Below are 18,303 nucleotides of genomic sequence, written 5' to 3'. Positions count from 1 at the left end.
TGAATTATCCAATGGAAGAAAACACACATCCTAGATGCCATATCATTTTTTATATAATAACACAAATGCACTGAAGGTCATTTACTCATCACTTTTCATATGCTGTTTGAGTCTTGCGTGATTCCAAACCACTTTAGAAAATTACTGCACATTTGCAAAGATTATACATGGATCACTGTGGTCGACTTAGAGGGGAACAATGAACCTCATAGAGCAGTGAGTTTTCTCTCTATTTTGATGTAATTCTGCATCATGATATTGATTACATCGTGATTATGTGTTTTCCCTGATGCTCTATGTCTTTTTCAAAAAACAAATTAGATGTTGAAATGATGCTCTGATGTTTTTCAATGCTGTTATGAAGAACTTTGTAACATTGTTAAGAAAAGGGATTTACAATTAAACAAAAAAAACGATATACAGTATTAACATTAGAATATATTATCAATGTCTGTAATAAATCCATAAGATCTTACAGTGACATAAACACATAAAAAAAAATTCACCTCTCCTACGACTGAACTCTGAGAGCCAGTCAAAATAACACTGCTATCTCATGTGTATCATATCTTCATGTGTGGTGTGGGCCTTTATCATAAATGTCTTCTGATCTCCTAATTCTTGTTTGACCTTTTCATTTTTATCAGGAGCATTCAAGGCTGTGACCACTCTTACCAAACACGCTATAAAGTATCACACCATGTTTGACCCCTGCATACGGCAGTTTCAGTTATGAAACTTATGAAAGTTGTCTAACTGAAAGTTCAAGCTTGTAAACAGCGCTTCTATAAAAGGTTAACCATCCAGTGGCTCATTCAGTTCCCCGTACTCAGGCAATATGTTGTTACTCGGAAAACTTCTCTCCCTGTTTGTGATCACTGTGTATGGCTGCATGTGCCACAAACATGATGATCAACATCCGGCCATGTTTCTTGCAGGTCCCATGACCAACAAACAGGTGAACGGCCTGTATGGCAAACCCCCAGTGCTGGACACATTTGACTGCAGTCATCCCATACCTCCAGGCTCCAAACAGAACGTTGAGTACCTCCAGAACAGAGGGGTGACCCACTTCAAAGTGTTGCTGTCATGGGCTCAACTCCTACCTACAGGCCTCCCCAGCCAACCCCAGCAGGCTGTGGTTACCTGTTACAAGACCCTGCTGGAGCAGCTGCTGGAGGTGGGCCTTCAACCTCTGGTCGTCCTTCATGGATCCACAGTGCCAGAGGCTCTGAGATCAAGGTATGGAGGCTGGGAGAGCCAGGAGCTGGTGGAGATGTTTCACCAGTATGCAGAGTTTGTGTTCGGAGAGTTTGGAAAGATGGCAGACTATTGGGTGACACTGAGCAGCTTGGAAGAGCTGAGGGATGCTGAGCTGCAAAATGCCCTTGATGCACACACCGCAGTCTACCACCGTTACCACCTACTGTTTCCTGGGAGAGGTATGAGATCAATACTTTATTGCATTATGTGCATGGCTTGGATATAACATAATTGGAGAGCTAATGATGTCTTGTATGGAATATGTAGCTTGTATGGAATGGGAAAGTATTAAAGGTGATTTCACATTTAGAAAAAATGAGAAATACCTGGTCAATCATTTAGCAAATATGGTATTTTCTTAACCTTGTTGGTATATTCTTCTCTTCAATTTCCCAATAAAGTAAATTGAAATCAGGAAATTTAATTATCGAATATATACAAATAATGCACCAGAGCATCAAATACAGATTTCCCCTAAAGTTTACTTGATGTATTTGTAACCTTTAAAACTAGGACAACATTTAATGTCAATGTCTCATTCATGTTTTATTACAGTATGCACCATATAATTAGCATGAACTAGTAGATTTACTTTGTCATGTCATACTTAGAAGTGTTTTATCTTATCTTCTGTTGTAGATGTCCAGCTTTATGAGATTCATAATAATCATGGCAGAGCTCAATGAGATAATGGTTTCCATATCTGTCTTCCACACCAAAGGTCATGATAAGGGTAATAGAGTAAAGCAGGGGAAGGGAGAATATGGTTACTCTGTCTAACAGTGAGGAAAAGTGTGGATCAATAACTTAATTAACTTGTTATGTGTTTCAGATGGAGGAGTATCAGTTGGGGTAAAGGCCAGTGAAGTCCCAATCATCAGTGTCACTCAACGACTGGTGAGATCACAAAGTCAAACAGAACATAGGCACATTATTTAAAGAATAAATGCAAAGCAATATGTTAGCATGACTATGACAAAACTTCTAAAATTACATAAAGCTGTGTGACACCATTTATTTCATTTAGGCCAGGGATAAGTAATATGCTTTTTTATGCTATCCAGCCACACTCACACATGTTTCTTTATGACAGAAATATTCAGATTTCCTTTCTATCAAAATTCAATATAACTGCACTGCTGGACAAAACCTGGCTGAGGAACTGCAGCGTGTTTTGGTATGTACAGTCTTCAGCTGTATAGATAACAAATTGAGAACCCTTATACTATCATATTCTGGGAATTCTGTTACATGCATTTGTATTTAACATCAAAGTTTTCTTGTCGGGAAAGTTTGGAGACAAACCCATTCTCTTTTATGAGGTGAACCTCGTTGACTGTACTCCTCATCAATTCCTGTCCGTAATCTTAAAAAACAAAAGTGAGATACCTTTGCCTTCCTGTGAAAAATACAATTTATTAAAGTGATCATAGCAATGTTAAGTTGTCATATTGAGTCCTTTATGTACATGCTTTATATGAAACATGACATGACATGTATGATACATTTTTATGCTTTTACAGTGCTGAACCATGGAGAGCAAAATATTCTTGGATTTGACATGGTGGATTTGTTAGGTCCAGCTGACAACATTCCAAAAAGGTAGTTCATATAGAAAATGATGCTTTTAAGATGCAATAATCATATTGTGTGTATTTGTATTTGTGAAGCACAAAACACAAAAAATGGGTAGAACACCAAACTTCACTTTGTTAAATACCCAAATTCCTGAAAAGTAAACCACTGTACTAATACAGACATTGTGAAAACTAAATTAGAGTTGCAGCTTAGTTTCAGCTGTAAACTGTTTGCACCAATCCTAGTCAATGCCACATTTTTGGGATTTACCAATACCATCTGATTTAATTTTCCACATTTTTGTTCTTTTTATCTTCAGCCATTCACATCAAAGTGATAGAAGCCATCTTCAAACATCGTCATGTTCCGTGACCTACTGCAAAACTTGGAGCAATTTTGCCGCCATGACCTTATCTGAGCGAGATGCCTTCCTTAATGAGTCCTTTCCTGTTGACTTCCAATGGGCTACCTCCAGTGAGTCCTTCAAGGTTGAGGGAGGCTGGTTAGAAGGTGGGAAGGGAGAGACCATTTGGGACCGTTTTGGTCATGAGGGCCTAGCCTTTGCAAATCAGACAGCTGATCTATCCTGTGACAGTTACCACAAGGTGGATTATGATGTCTACCTCCTGCGAGGTCTTCATGTCAACACCTACCAGTTTTCCATCTCCTGGGCCCGTATTTTCCCCTCAGGCCACCGGGGAAGCCAATCAGAGAAAGGGGCTCTCTACTATGACAAGCTGATCAACGCTCTCATTGAGTCCGACATACAACCTGTTGTCACTCTCTACCACTGGGATCTGCCCCAGACACTCCAGGACTATGGTGGATGGACCAATGCTTCCATTGTTGAAGCCTTCAAGGACTATGCAGACTTCTGCTTCTCAAGGTTTGGAGACAGGGTCAAGACCTGGAACACATTCAGTAGCCCCTGGGTGGTGAGCCATGCTGGGTATGGCACTGGCGAGCACCCCCCTGGAGTCAAAGATTATGTGGTTGCATCCTATCAAGTGAGAGCAATGCTCATCCGGTTATGTAAATATACAATATTTCATTGTCATTCTTAAACATTCACATCACTATTTATTTTATCTTTGCAGGCCACTCACAATATGCTCAAGTCTCATGCTGAGGCCTGGCATATCTACAATGACAAGTACAGAAAGGCCCAAGGAGGGAAAGTGGGCATTGCATTGAACTCTGATTGGGCTGAGCCCATGGACCCCTCCAAACCTGAAGACATAGCGGCTGCAGATCGTTACCTGCAGTTTATGCTGGGCTGGTTTGCACATCCTATATTTGTAAATGGAGATTATCCTCCAACACTCAAGACTCAAATTGAACAGAAAAGAAAAGAGTGTCCCCTCTCTGAGCCTGCAAGACTTCCAGTTTTCACTGCTGGAGAGAGCAAGAGGATACGTGGAACAGCTGACTTCTTGGGATTAAACCACTATACTTCGCGACTGGTCAACGTCAGCGTTGGTGGCTGCACCCCTGGTCCTGAGGGGGTGGGGGACTTCCAGGCACATGTGGACCCGTCATGGTCTTCTACAGCTTCTGACTGGATCTATTCTACACCTTGGGGTCTCAGAAGGCTTCTTAACTACATTTCCACAGAATACTTGAATGTTACCAAAGTACCTATCCACATAACTGGGAATGGTATGCCTACTGAGGACAGTGGCGACACTCTAAATGACATCGGTAGAATAGAGTACATGAAGAGTTACATCAATGAAGCCCTGAAAGGTATGTTGTTGAAAGTAGTTGCCTTTTTAAACACATCGTAATTTCATATTCCTGTATTCATATTTCAAACAAGGCTTGTGCACCAAACATTAACAATATACATTCAGCCATCATTCGTACACTTGTTTATGTTGTAATGGCTTACACCTTGTAAATACTTAGTTATCCCTTTCCTAATTAGTTTTCACTTTTTCAGAAAAAAAGTAATTTAACTGTTAAATGCTGAATGTGATTATTTTAATTGCTGAATGTCATCATTCTCTCAACAGCTATACATTTGGATGGAGTAAACGTGCAGCAGTTTACTGTCCAGTCACTCATGGATGGCTTTGAAGGTCCACAAGGCTACAGTGAACGCTTTGGATTGCACCATGTCAACTTTGACCTGCCTGACAGGCCCAGGACTCCAAAGCAGTCTGCCTACTTTTACTCTAAAGTTATTGAGAAAAATGGTTTTGCTACCAAAGAACTCTTCCTTTTTGCACCAGAACTGAAAATCAAAGAGTCAAATAAAAATGCCCCTCTCCCGCCTTCCACCGTCCCATCCCAGGCCAAGGATGTTTGGAGGAAATTCTCCAGCCAAACCAATTTTCAGCGAAAACTCTACCACTTTGGCACTTTCCCACAAGGCTTCAGTTGGGGAGTATCATCTTCAGCTTACCAGATTGAAGGTGGCTGGAATGCTGATGGTAAGGGGCCCAGTGTCTGGGATACATTTACCAACAAATCTGGCAGTATTCCTGCAAATGCCAATGGAGATGTGGCCTGTGACAGCTACAATAGACTAGAAGAAGACTTCTACATGCTGCGAGCTCTAAGGGTAAAGTCATACAGATTCTCAATGTCCTGGTCCAGGATCTTTCCTGATGGTCGGCTTACCTCCCTGAACCTCAAAGGTGTTGACTACTACAATAGACTCATTGATGGCCTGTTAGCACATAACATCACTCCCATGGTGACTCTCTACCACTGGGACCTTCCTCAAGCTTTGCAAGACATTGGTGGCTGGGAAAATGTAGAGATGATTGACATTTTTAATGACTTTTGTGACTTCTGCTTCGCCAACTTTGGAGACAGAGTGAAATTTTGGATGACCTTCAACCAGCCTCACACAATTGCGTGGTCAGGATATGGACTTGGACAGATCCCACCAAATGTTAAGAATCCAGGAATTGCACCATACAGAGTTGCACACAACCTTATAAAGGCACACGCCAAGGCTTACCACACATATGACGATAAGTATCGCAAATCCCAGAGTGGTCTAGTATCCATCGCTCTCAATGCTGATTGGATTGAACCTAAAGATGTTAATGTTCCCCGTGAAGTGGTAGCTGCTGACCGCGCTCTGCAGTTCAAACTAGGCTGGTTTGCACACCCCATTTTCAAGAATGGCGATTATCCAGATGCAATGAAGTGGCAAGTTGGAAACAAAAGTGAACTCCAAGGTCTTTCAGAGACAAGACTACCTTCCTTCACGGAAGAAGAAAATAGCTTCATCAAAGGAACTGCTGATATGTTCTGTGTAAATCATTACACCACAAAGATTGCAAGCCATGTTACTGCTCGACTTTCCCCTCAATCCTATAAGTATGACCTGGACTTGTCAGAAGAAAATGAAGGTGATTCTCCAACTACTGCCATCAGTAACCAGAGAGCTGTGGCATGGGGCTTGAGAAGACTCCTCAACTGGATCAAAGAGGAGTATGGGGATCCGGATATTTACATTACTGAGAATGGAGTCGCTACAGACATTATGACTACAGTTGATGACACTGCCAGAGTATTTTACTACAAAACCTACGTTGATGAGGCTTTAAAGGGTAAGTGCACCCATCACTTATTAAAGGTTTAGAACATACTGTTTGTTAGGTCCTCCAATCTAGCATGCTGAAGCTAAAATCTTGTGTTTATGTTTCTGTCAGGTGGTTCTCTTAAAATACATATTCAGTAACTTTCATGTCCACTTGTTGGTTTGTGAACCAGTGGCCATATACAGTTGAATTATACCATGTAAAATATAAACAACCAATCCACTTATATACATTTTTAAATGCTGGTTATGTTATCTCTATCCCTATATATTTACACAGCCCATAATCTTGATGGTGTGAAGGTGAAAGGATACATAGCAACATCTCTCATGGATTCTTTTGAGTGGCTCAATGGGTACAAAGTAGGATTTGGGCTTCACCATGTGGACTTCACTAACCCGAACCGGCCGAGGACACCCAAACGCTCTGCTCACTATTATTACCAAGTCATGAAGGACAATGGCTTCCCATTACCAGATGACGAGAAGATGCTTTATGGAGAGTTTCCCAAAACGTTTAACTGGAGTACTGCTAGTGCCTCTTACCAGGTGAGCAATAATGCTTGTGCACTTGTGGTACACCGGTATGGTAGAGTGTCAGTTATCTTTAGGGTATATCTTATCAATACACAGGGATGAAGCATAAAGGGAGTGTTAACCATGGCTGGTATTGTACTGAACTTGTCTTTCATTACAGATTGAAGGGAGCTGGAGGGCCCATGGAAAGGGACTGAGTATTTGGGACAAGTTTGCCCATACTCCTTTGAAAGTGGCCAACAGTGACAATGGCGATACTGCTTGTGATAGTTACAACAAGATTGACAAGGATGTGGAGGTGCTGAAGACGTTGAAGGTGACCCACTATCGTTTATCTGTATCCTGGCCCAGAGTGCTTCCTGATGGCACCAACAACCACATCAATGAAGCAGGACTGAACTATTATCTTAGATTACTGGATGCCTTGGAAGCTGCTAATATTCAGCCCCAGGTAGGTAGTGCTGTTTTTTATAACAACTAATGATTCCTACGTAGCGCTGTATTTTAAAATGTGGGACTTTGATAGCCTCTAGTCGTAGTATCAAATTAATCAACCAAAAATATACAGCAATATACAATTTGCCCCCACAGGGTGAAAAAAAAATCACTTGTAGGACAAATTTCTTCTCCTCGGTTTCTCAGGTTACCTTGTACCACTGGGACTTGCCCCTAGCTCTTCAGAAGGTAGGGGGCTGGGAGAATGAAACCATTGTCCAGAGATTCAGAGATTATGCCAATGTTTTATTCAGCCGATTTGGAAGCAGGGTGAAGTTCTGGATCACTCTAAATGAACCCTACATTGTAGCCAACCTTGGCTATGGATATGGTACATTTGCTCCAGGTAATCAAACATGTTTCTTTTGATATACTTCCTATATCAACAAAATAAATTCTCACAGGGTGTAAAACTTTCGTTTTGTATGAATCCGCACTGCTGATACATTTTTAAATATAAAGAAATGACCTACTTTCACTCTCTTTTGAGAAGAAAAACGATTTTTGAGTCATATCCTTTTGCAGCTCATCATTGTACACAAGAAACGTTTACAAAGATAATCAAAGTTAACTTCACTTTAAGATCTAATTTTAAACCAAAGTCTCAAATGTTTCAGGCATTGTGGGTAAGCAGTATATTGCAGCTCACAACCTGATAAAAGCCCATGCTGAGGCCTGGCACCTCTACAATGACAAGTACCGCTCAACACAAGGTGGCATCATCTCCATTACCATCAATTCTGATTGGGCGGAGCCAAAGAACCCATATAAGCAGGAGGATGTGGATGCAGTCAAGCGCTACTTGCAGGTAGATGAACAAATGTTGACACCAGAACTGGGTCGTCCCCTTTATACAGGTTTTCCCACCTTCATTCACCTCATTAATCATATACAATTTATGATATATAATCATTGCAGTTCTTCATTGGCTGGTTTGCCCATCCCATCTTCAACGGTGATTATCCTGACTTAATGAAAACAATCATTCGAAAAAGAAGCCTTGCTGTAGGTCTCCCTGAATCACGGTAAATGAAAAGTAGAAATCAGTGTGGTTTGAAATTCAATATTATTATGGCATAGACATTGACTACATAACATGGGGTTAAAGCCCACATCAATAAATGCATTCTGTCATACTCTATCTCCACCTCCACCACTAGTTTTCTTCATTTGGTTCAGTACACGATTAGTAATTGCTTAAAAAAGTATGCACTCTAGGTAACAGATGGATATCAGAGTACTGTTTAATGTTGATGGAGAAATCCTAGGTTGGGTTTTGAAAAAGATTCTTGTTTCAAATAAAGGCTTCCTGAGTTCACGCCTGATGAAATCAAGAGGATCAAAGGGACCCACGATTACTTTGGCTTCAACCATTACACCTCAGTTCTCTCATACCCAGTTGATTTGGGAAATCAGCAGGATTATGAAGGTGACAAGTAGGTTGGAATTTAAAATATTTCTTTCTTTGCACCTCACAGAAGATTGGTGACACAAGATGGGTCATTCTATACTCAGTTCAGCTGCTTGTTTAAATGAGTACACAAAGTTTTCATTTCCATTCCATTATGCAGGGGTACGGGAACCACCCATGACCGCACCTGGATTGGGTCTGGCTCCTTCTGGCTGAAGATCACTCCATTTGGATTTAGGAAAATCCTCAAGTTTATCAAGGATGAGTATGGAAACCCACCTGTCTATGTCACAGAGAATGGGATCTCAGAAAGAGGAGAAGTGGACTTGAATGACATCCACAGAAAGTACTACTATGAAAACTACATTAACCAGGCCCTGAAAGGTACCACGTATTAGACGGACTTATAGGAATTTCATTGTTCTACTTATTTTGCATACCTTAAATTCAAATCGTATATGTATAAAGACTATAAGAGATATTATTAAGACATTTTTTAAAGATACGTACGCATTTTAAACGTAGCCATTACTGTCTCTCTTTCAGCCCATGTTCTGGATGGAGTTGATCTGAGAGGCTACACAGCCTGGTCATTAATGGACAACTTTGAGTGGGCTGCTGGCTACTCTGAGCGATTTGGGCTTTTCTACGTGAACCGCTCCGACCCCACATATCCTCGTATCCCTAAAAACTCAGCTTCTCACTATGCCTCCATCATCACCTGCAATGGCTTCCCAGACCCGGCCCTCGGGCCCCATGAATGTCTGAACCCTAAACCCGAAGGTAGTGTAATTCTAAATTCACAGATTTTAACACAATGTAATCGTTGTTTAATTCCGTAGATTGTGGAAACACTTAAGTGTGCAAAATATTAGATTATCATGAATACATCAGTACAATTCTGTTGTTTCTTGTCCCTCTCTTTCAACAGCAACAAGTACCCCCACTGTGACCACACAAGAGAACACTGTACAGACAACTGTCCCTATTCTGCCCATGAACATGGTGGATTTCTTGGGTCTGAGGATTTCCACTAATGATGCTGAAGTTGCACTTTATGTCATCTTTGTATTTCTTCTTGTATGTGTACTTGGTGTCATATTTGTTGTACATCGTCTCCTGAAAACAAGAAAGAAGTTAAAGAGAGCAGCGGTGGAGTCCGTTAAAATGGAGAGAATGTGAGGGAAGTTTTTAGAAGGAAGTTGAAAAACCAGCCACATTTTTGGCAGATTTTCTGGGTCCAGATTATCAACATCTGGTTTGCTGATATGTGAATGACTTAATTAAGGTGCAGGATGAATGAAACTCTTACAGCAATATAGAATAACTGTGTTGTTTAAGGTTTTGGGTCAATCAACTACTATAGTGTTCAACAAATTATGGAGACACATGACACATGATACCGGCATTATTTGAAGAATATAAAAAAATGTCAGAGATTTAAATAAATATGCGCCAAAATATTTTAGGGTTGGTGTAATAGAATAATTTCAAGGCTGTGGACTCACTATAGTTTCTGGAGACACATGACACATGATACCGGCTGAAGAATATAAAAATGTCATTTATGCGCCAAAATATTTTAGGGTTGGTGTAATAGAATAATTTCAAGGCTGTGGACTCTAATTTAATAGGTAACATCAACCAGGTCTGTGACTTTGCTTCTAGCTATACTGAAAAGAAATCTGTAAATATGAGATTCTGGGGTTTATCACGCAGTTTTTCAGTGTAATGTTGTAATGATTGCTGCTTTAGCATTTCCAATATATATCTATATAAATAAAGACTATACCTGTGAGATGTCAAAAGCTTACTCACTGTCAATGAATGACCTCTGGATGGCGCCAGTTAATCATTTTCAATGTGGACACTTGACGTGATGCTACTGTTGCTACAATACCGTTTCATATTTGTTACATTTTGATAATTAACTGATACTAAGTCTTAAAAAAGGTATCAAAAAGGTAAGTTAAGAAAACAAATTTGAGATAATTCTATTTAGCAGGGTGTACATTCACTTTGAGCAACATAGTGTCTTGTATTTTGCATTCATATATGTTGCATCCATATCCTGATGGATGATAGATTTAATTGGAGGGTTTGCTGAGCTCTAGCCTGCCTGATGCAATGCTTACACAATTTCCCAATAGGACTATAAACTTCATTTATCTATTTATCTATTTCATAGCTTGCATGTACATCCTTAGCTTAAACTGCTGTGTAGTCAGTAGCTCCAATTGCCTTGCTCTAGGTTACCTCAATGGGAGTTCTTAAAGAGGAGATATTTTCTTTTGTTTACATGAACTTTTCCCAGTTGTGCCCTATATAATCTGGGGATTTGAGCTATCAGCGCTTAGAATACAAACCCATATATCTCTGGGCTTTTGGTTGCCACCAATAACCTCTGGTTAGAAAACCATCACAATGTGGCATAGACAGTCAAACATGCCCCTGCATGTTCCTCCCACTCGATAACATGATCCGGACAAACAATTCTTCCCTGACAAGAGGCTTGCAGGGTAAACACATCTTCTGTGCTCTCCTGCTAGGATACCTACGTCTGGTCTCCAGGGCGACCCATCTTCTCAACAGGATGTACGCATTAGAGCATGGTGGGTGTCTGTTCTGCATGCTCTCCCCTGCTTGCGCCTCAACAGCTCCAATCAACAAGGGGTCTGTCCAATATATGAAACTCCAGAGTCTGTCAGGATGGGGTATGAGTCAGACTGGAGGAAAACATATACACTCTTAGTTTCATAATGTGTTTTTTAGGTCAAGTTGATTAACTTGCATAAAAGTTTTAATGCCTTGCACATGTATGAGTGGCTGCTGATCTGTGGGTTATACACACTTGTTTAAGATACTGTAAAGCCTCAGTAAGAGTTACTGTAACAGTAAATGGAAATAATTGCATCCAGTATGTGCAGTAAAGAAAGCATGAAAGGCTGCATGCATAACATCAGCTTCAACTTGCTAATTCTATCATTCAAAGAGCAGCATGAGCAGCATTACATAGCATTTTGAATGGGTGACTGTTTCTGTGGGTGCTTGTATATTAATACATGACAATACACTCGCAACAATAGTCTGACAATACAGGCTATTCTTTATCACAAAATGCATTGCCACACAATCAGCTACATTGTGAAATGTGCAAATAAAATGGAGGCTAGAATGGCATGGCAAAATAATTTTCCAAATAGAAAGGTGCACACAGTAGAGTGCAGATCTCTGCCAGGTGTGTGGGCAACGAGCAGTGCTGTATTGTGTGAATGACTGAGTATGACCAAAATTGGCTAACCCCCCCCATACACCAAAGGCTGTTAGGTGTCATAAAACACAGTTCAACTAAAAAACAAGCGGCGATGTATGCAGTCAATCAGCTTGTGAGACATTTGTGAGAAATGTCTTTTACTCAGTAAAAGACATTTCTCACAACCTTGCCAAAAATAAATTCAAACACACCAAGCTGTCTGCCTGCGTTCCAGCGGGTGAGTGGCGACAAGGTACTCAGCAGTGTGTGTACTGGAAGTTCCTTTAGCTGTTAGCTCTAAGCCAAATACACCATCTAAAATCAAAAGAGTGACCCTCAGAGCAGAGAGTGAGAGGTAATCAGCAGTTTATGTACTGGTACTTCCGTCAGCTGACAGCTGTTAGCCGATCATCCAAAACAATAAAAGTGTGCAAACTGTTTTCCCCCACTGTGGCTCTCTGGCTACAGAGTAGCAACTTTAGGTCGGCATTGCACTCAGCTGTGTTACCACTCAAAAAAGGGAATAAAAAGGAGTCTTGAGAAAGTGTAAGTCACCGCAACCAAGAAAGGTCCTTTAGCATGCATCCATAACTGGCCACTCAAAATATTATGCAGTTTGCTGCAGCAGAATGCAATATCAGCCGTGGACAGACTTAGAGGTGCACACTCATTCACAGATGAATGTACACAAGCGACCGCTTTTATATTTCTCCTGGCGGAGAGAGAACTAAGAGCTGAACACCTCCAGAGTCAACATAGTAAGCAGCTCATATGTTTTAAATCCGCTCAAATAAATCTGACAAAAGTCTTTAGTATAACACAGTACAAAATTTTATTAAATGTATCAATGATATGTGGAGAGAAAGTATATTTTTATTGTCTGTTTATGTGAATGCTATCTATCATATTTAAGTATAGTTTCTCTGTCCTCAGGATTCGATTTTTCTGTGACACACCCCTAGCTTCCCTCTAAAAACAAGTCGTTTTCTTTACATTTATTAATTTCATCTTATATCACAACGGATGTGACATAATGCTGTTGGCCCCTCTAGAGACTAGTTGGTCATCTGTGTCCATGACAACCTCATGCTACATAGACAAACAAACATAAGCAGTATTCTACACATCTGCTGCCTCTCCGCACGTGGCATTGGCACAAAGATGAGACTTTATGCTCTGCCGTTGATTTAATCAAATGCTTGCTGGGTGGAAGTCTCCCCTTTGTGTCATGGAGGCAGAGTGATGGTGATTGCGAACTGCTGCATGCCATCTTTGCTCCCTAGTAGGCCCTGATGGAACAGTTATTCTAGTCGAGTTTTTCAAAGCAAAAAACAAAAGTTAGAACTTTGCTCTAAAGTGCCAGTTTGTTATTGCAATACATTCTGGCTGTACATAACACATAACAATACATTTCGATTTTGAGCTTTTTTCTGATATACTGATCCAGTCTGACATACAATGAGTGCTTAAATTACACTTTACAAAAGCGAAAGCCATTTCTTTTTTTTACAAAGAGGGAGTGTTTTCCACTCCTGCTCTCTTTCCAGGAAAGAGGCTGAAATCTTCCTTGTTGAAATACTAGACCAGGAAAACATTATTGTTAAAGAATCGTGTGGGATGGGACGCTGAATTGGAGCCTACCAAAATGGAGGGGCACTATTTTCATTCCAGTAATAGCAATGTGATACTTTAAGAATGTTTCCAGCTGAGCCAAGGCTGTTGAAGCCAGCATAGCAGATTTTAAGGGTATACCAGGTGTCAATCTTTTCAAGTACAAATACAGAAAAATACAGCGATTTAAGATAATCAGAAACTTTAAATGACTGTACATCACATAAAAAGCTCAGTTATTTCTATCTGCAGTTCTGTGAATCAAAACATAAACCAAGCCATTCCAATAAGTGCAAGGTGTCACTGCGAGTATGACTCCAATCATTGCATTGCATTGGAAAATTTCAGTTGTGACAAAAAGTCAAAACATCTGTTGAGAGTTAGAGTTATAAATGGGTGTTGGGTGTTGTTATGTCTGCTTCCCGTGGCAACCTTAGATGAGGAAATCCAGGTTGGTGAACATGTTGCTCTGTGTTACATTTATGAGTCTAATTAGTGAAGCACATGCTCTCTCTCTCTCTCTTTCTCTCTTTCTCTCTCTCTCACACACACACACACACACACATGAACACACCGTCCAATAGTCAAAGACGTTGCGGCCTTGTGTGTTGTGTCTTTTTTTTAATCACAAAATTGGCCATCCTAATAAAGCTGCTGATATCAGCTTATCACAAAAACTGTATATTTTAACCTGCATTACCTCATAATTTTGTGTCCAGTTATGGGCAGTGGAAACAAATTTTATACAAAACATTGACATTTCATCAACTTTGGAGTTGAAATGGTGAGCTTGTTAGCTAACAGTTACATTTTTGAACATCCAGCAGTCATTGAAGAACATTTTAAATTATTATTGGTTGTGTTTCGTGCCACCTGATGAATGAAAGGCACATTTTCCAATCCACTTTTAGCTCTGTTTTTGGTCTCCACCAATTCCTGAAGGACAAATCTGTATATCTGGCTTTGTAGCTGTTAAATGCTCCTTCATGTTCACCAGCTAAACAGTAACTGTGTCTGTCTGCTGTTTGGTGCTGAGCAGGTAGTGGACAGTGGGTTTATCAGAGCAATTTATCAGGACGCAGCTGCCTTCTAACGGCCGAAAATGCAGACATGTTAGTTTGAAAGAAGGCCTCACTGCCAGTACACACACAAATAATTAGATACAGCCTAAGAAAACGGGATACAGTCATTGAAAGAAGCAAAAACATCTGCCAACCACATGAGAATTATTTGGCTGCTCAATCAAACTGCTAAAAGGTATGCCCTTCAACACTATTTAACTCAGGCCTGATGTCAAACTACTAAAGACAAGCTTTTAGTTTGGATAAGGAAATACAATACACATCAGGTAACACGCTGGTATTAAGTTTGAAGTGTACGGCACTTGTTTTAAAGCCAGTTAGAGACCACTGCTGTTTAAGGAGTAAGGACTGAGGGAATCCCGCTAACCCTGTTTGAAATCACCCTATGTTTTTATTGACATCATTATCACAAATATGGCCTCTGACAGAATCAATTTCCGGGTTTTGTGCTCTGTGGTGCCATATCTGCTAAATGTTGCATTCTTCCTTTCGCGATTCCCACTTCACAGGTCCCCGCACGAAATAAAGCAGGAATGGAAACTGGAGCAGGAAATTGAAAAGAGGGGTCCTGTTGTGTTGTGGAGACCGCTGTGCCTACTGCTATTTACTCTGAACATGCCAGTCGTGCACACTCGCCAGATGCCCTGTCGAATCATCCTCACAGTCCTTGAGGGGAAAATTCTACCCATATCACTGTCGCTGTTTCAAAGATAGATCGATTTCGATTGCTAGGAACTGACATGGTGGTAGTATACCATTCGGCATCATCGGCCCACCTTGGCTCATTCTTCATGCAGCCTGGTTGGCTGTGGCACTTCAAAGGACATGCGGCGGGGATGGCACACAACAGCTGGCATACAGCTTGGTGTGTCTCTGTGGCTTACAGGCTGCTCACCAACGTTTACTGACTGCCAAAGCCAGTTTAGACTCCCAGCAGATTATAACACTTCATTTTCAGAGGTGAAAAGAGAAATAGGAGAAACCGCAGTCTGATTTTAATACTAAAGTCCCATTTTCTGTGTGCAGTGGATGACAGACATGATATGAGAACAGACCAGACTACGCACTTAACAAGCAACACATTCTCACTCCCAACTCCTCAAAACCGCGTTTGGTCAGTTGACCTAACTTCAAATTATAACGCTCTTGATACCCCTCTAGTGGATGTTTTGTAAAAGCGTGTTTTTTGCCTGTATGATTTGATTTGTTGGCAAATAAATTTCCTTACTGGGGATTAATAAGGTTTTTTAATATAATCCGATCTAATTGAGGACAGGGTGTCAGTTTTCACTCATTATATGCATAGTGCCTTTTCAAAATAAATGTCTGTCTTCAAAGAAAAATAGTTTTAAGCAAAACTGACACTTATTTGGTTTTAGGAAAAGTGCATTGTTGAGGATAACTTGACTGACTTATAACTCACGTAACAGTCATGTGACTAGTGATACTAACGACTCACGTGACAAAATGTCAACTATTACTTTAAGTTCGGTCTGCACAAGACACAAACAGTGGTCTCCTGGCCGAAAGTCCACCTTCCCTCCCACCCGCCCTATGTGGAGCTTTCACTTCCTAAAACATCAGTTCTTTTGAGCGTCTGATAAAAATGTGGCTGGGTTTACATTCAAGTAAGTTCAAAGTACAGTATTTGAAAAATATTATTAATTTATGTTTCTTTTTTTTTTAAGTTTGTGATGTCTCATCTAAAGCTCAAAAACTTCTCATTAATGATCTCATTTGTGAGATAACAAATTATTTTTCAACAGCACATGATTATTATTGAAAGACAAGACAACCATCACCGTGAGGCCATTATGTAACAGTATGTGACATTTATACGTGTATGACTGTACAGTTCTGACAAGATCGTTGCAAAGTCATCACGTGCATCCGCTCACAGGATGGCTTTGAACAACCTCGTCTGGCAGGTTGGATTGTTTGAAAACCCCTAATTAGGTCTGGCTGTCTGGTGTGCCACCGGTCTCCGGGAAACAATTAGCACCAGCCACACCGTGACAGGATGGAGTTCGCCATTCCTCTGCTGGGCTCACTCGCCCTGCTGAGTAGAGCGAACCTGTGCTACTGACTCCTCTCTGGTAAACAAACAGACAAGCATTGTGGAACTCTTAGGATCATCAGCTAGAAGAGCGATTTAATTAGTTGAACAGGAGCGGTGCAAGAAAAGCATAAGCTGTTGCAAATCCTGTGTGTTTATTTTATCGTCTAATCTAAGAATTCCTCTTGGAAAATACTGGTTTGGTCGAACAAACATATAGATAATACAGCTTTTTTGATTTGTTTAAATCTTAATTTTCATTTCTTTATACTCTTTTTTTGTAAAAATGTGACCAATTAAAGTAGTTGCTTCTCAGAAAAGGAAGAAAAAGTATCACACAGTAAATACTGCATATCCCTCCCACCCTAACTAAAAAAATTAATTTAAAAGGTAATAATCAGTATATTTGAGATATAATGTATAAATAACAATTATTGACACACAATAGGGAGGAGGTTGGGAGGGAACTGCGGGGTTGATGGGTGGTGTAAGCAGGTGTCCGGTTATAAGGCTTGGTACACTTCTTAAACATGACTGAACCAGACAGACAAACAGCTTATGAATAATGCCTAATGATTATGTGAAAAAATCCACTATAGATGGGAAGTACCAAATGAGACAAGATGAACATTGTCTCATTAGCACTTCTTTCTGGTTCTTCTGCATTGGTCACTGCCACATACCATTAAACCACAACATCCAAGCCGGTGACCTTTGTCACAAGCCTTCTCCCTTTCTCTCTCTCTCTCTTTCTCTTCTCCTCATTTTTCCTTTACTCTTTCACTAAAAATGGAATAAGTGAAACAATATTTCACAGTGTTTTTTTTTATTTTAGGGCTGCCAGTTGAATCCAAATGAGTCACTGTATGACTCATATGCCATTCACAGCCTCCACTGCTGCACCTAAGTGAGGGAAAGTCAAATGTAGTTTTCAATGCTGGATTACAAACACAAGACAGGACGTGTTTACATTTGGAATATTAAAAACCAAACCAGTGTATTTCCCTAAACTTTACATAAGGTGGTGTGCAGCCAAAACGTAATCACATGTGGGACATTGTACCGCGGTGTCAAAGACGTGTGCTTGAATTATTTGTAATAACTTTGCTGATCCAGTCAAAATATCCATTTGTCAAATACTTTTTTTTGACCAAATACATGCAAAACAAATGACATTCCCAGCAGCCCCAGGTGTATTTTATAGTTAGTGCTAAAACTGACGGTTAGCAAACAATAGCATGCTAACAGAGTTGGTGATCATGGTGATTATTACCTTCTAGCAAGTTAGTTTTTTCATTGTGAGCATAGTAAATTAAGTAGATTTGTCACATAGAGAGGCGAAGTCCCGTCCCCCCTCCACCAACATGGGATTTTTTGGTCAAAATATAAACAGCAGTCAATGGCAAGAGACAACTATTTTTTTATCTGTTTTGAATTGTGCCATTAATTATACATATG

The 18,303-nt window shown here is 40.3% G+C and overlaps 1 protein-coding gene across 1 annotated transcript; it reads left to right on the top strand.

The window, feature by feature from the left end:
• Nucleotides 1-925: 925 nt before the first annotated feature.
• Nucleotides 926-10,025, top strand: LOC129104896 (lactase/phlorizin hydrolase-like). Its single transcript, XM_054615761.1, has 14 exons — nt 926-1,442; nt 2,096-2,160; nt 3,261-3,848; nt 3,939-4,587; nt 4,857-6,410; nt 6,681-6,949; nt 7,098-7,388; nt 7,580-7,778; nt 8,050-8,240; nt 8,351-8,457; nt 8,737-8,868; nt 9,004-9,227; nt 9,390-9,626; nt 9,805-10,025. The coding sequence occupies exons 1-14, from the start codon at nt 926-928 to the stop codon at nt 10,023-10,025; spliced, it is 5,244 nt and encodes a 1,747-aa protein (XP_054471736.1).
• The last annotated feature ends 8,278 nt before the right edge of the window (nt 10,026-18,303 follow it).

This window comes from Anoplopoma fimbria, chromosome 16 (genome assembly GCF_027596085.1).
Source record: "Anoplopoma fimbria isolate UVic2021 breed Golden Eagle Sablefish chromosome 16, Afim_UVic_2022, whole genome shotgun sequence".
NCBI classification, from domain to species: domain Eukaryota; kingdom Metazoa; phylum Chordata; class Actinopteri; order Perciformes; family Anoplopomatidae; genus Anoplopoma; species Anoplopoma fimbria.
The sequence above is the reverse complement of the archived record's forward strand: the minus strand, read 5'-3'. Positions and strand labels throughout refer to the sequence as shown.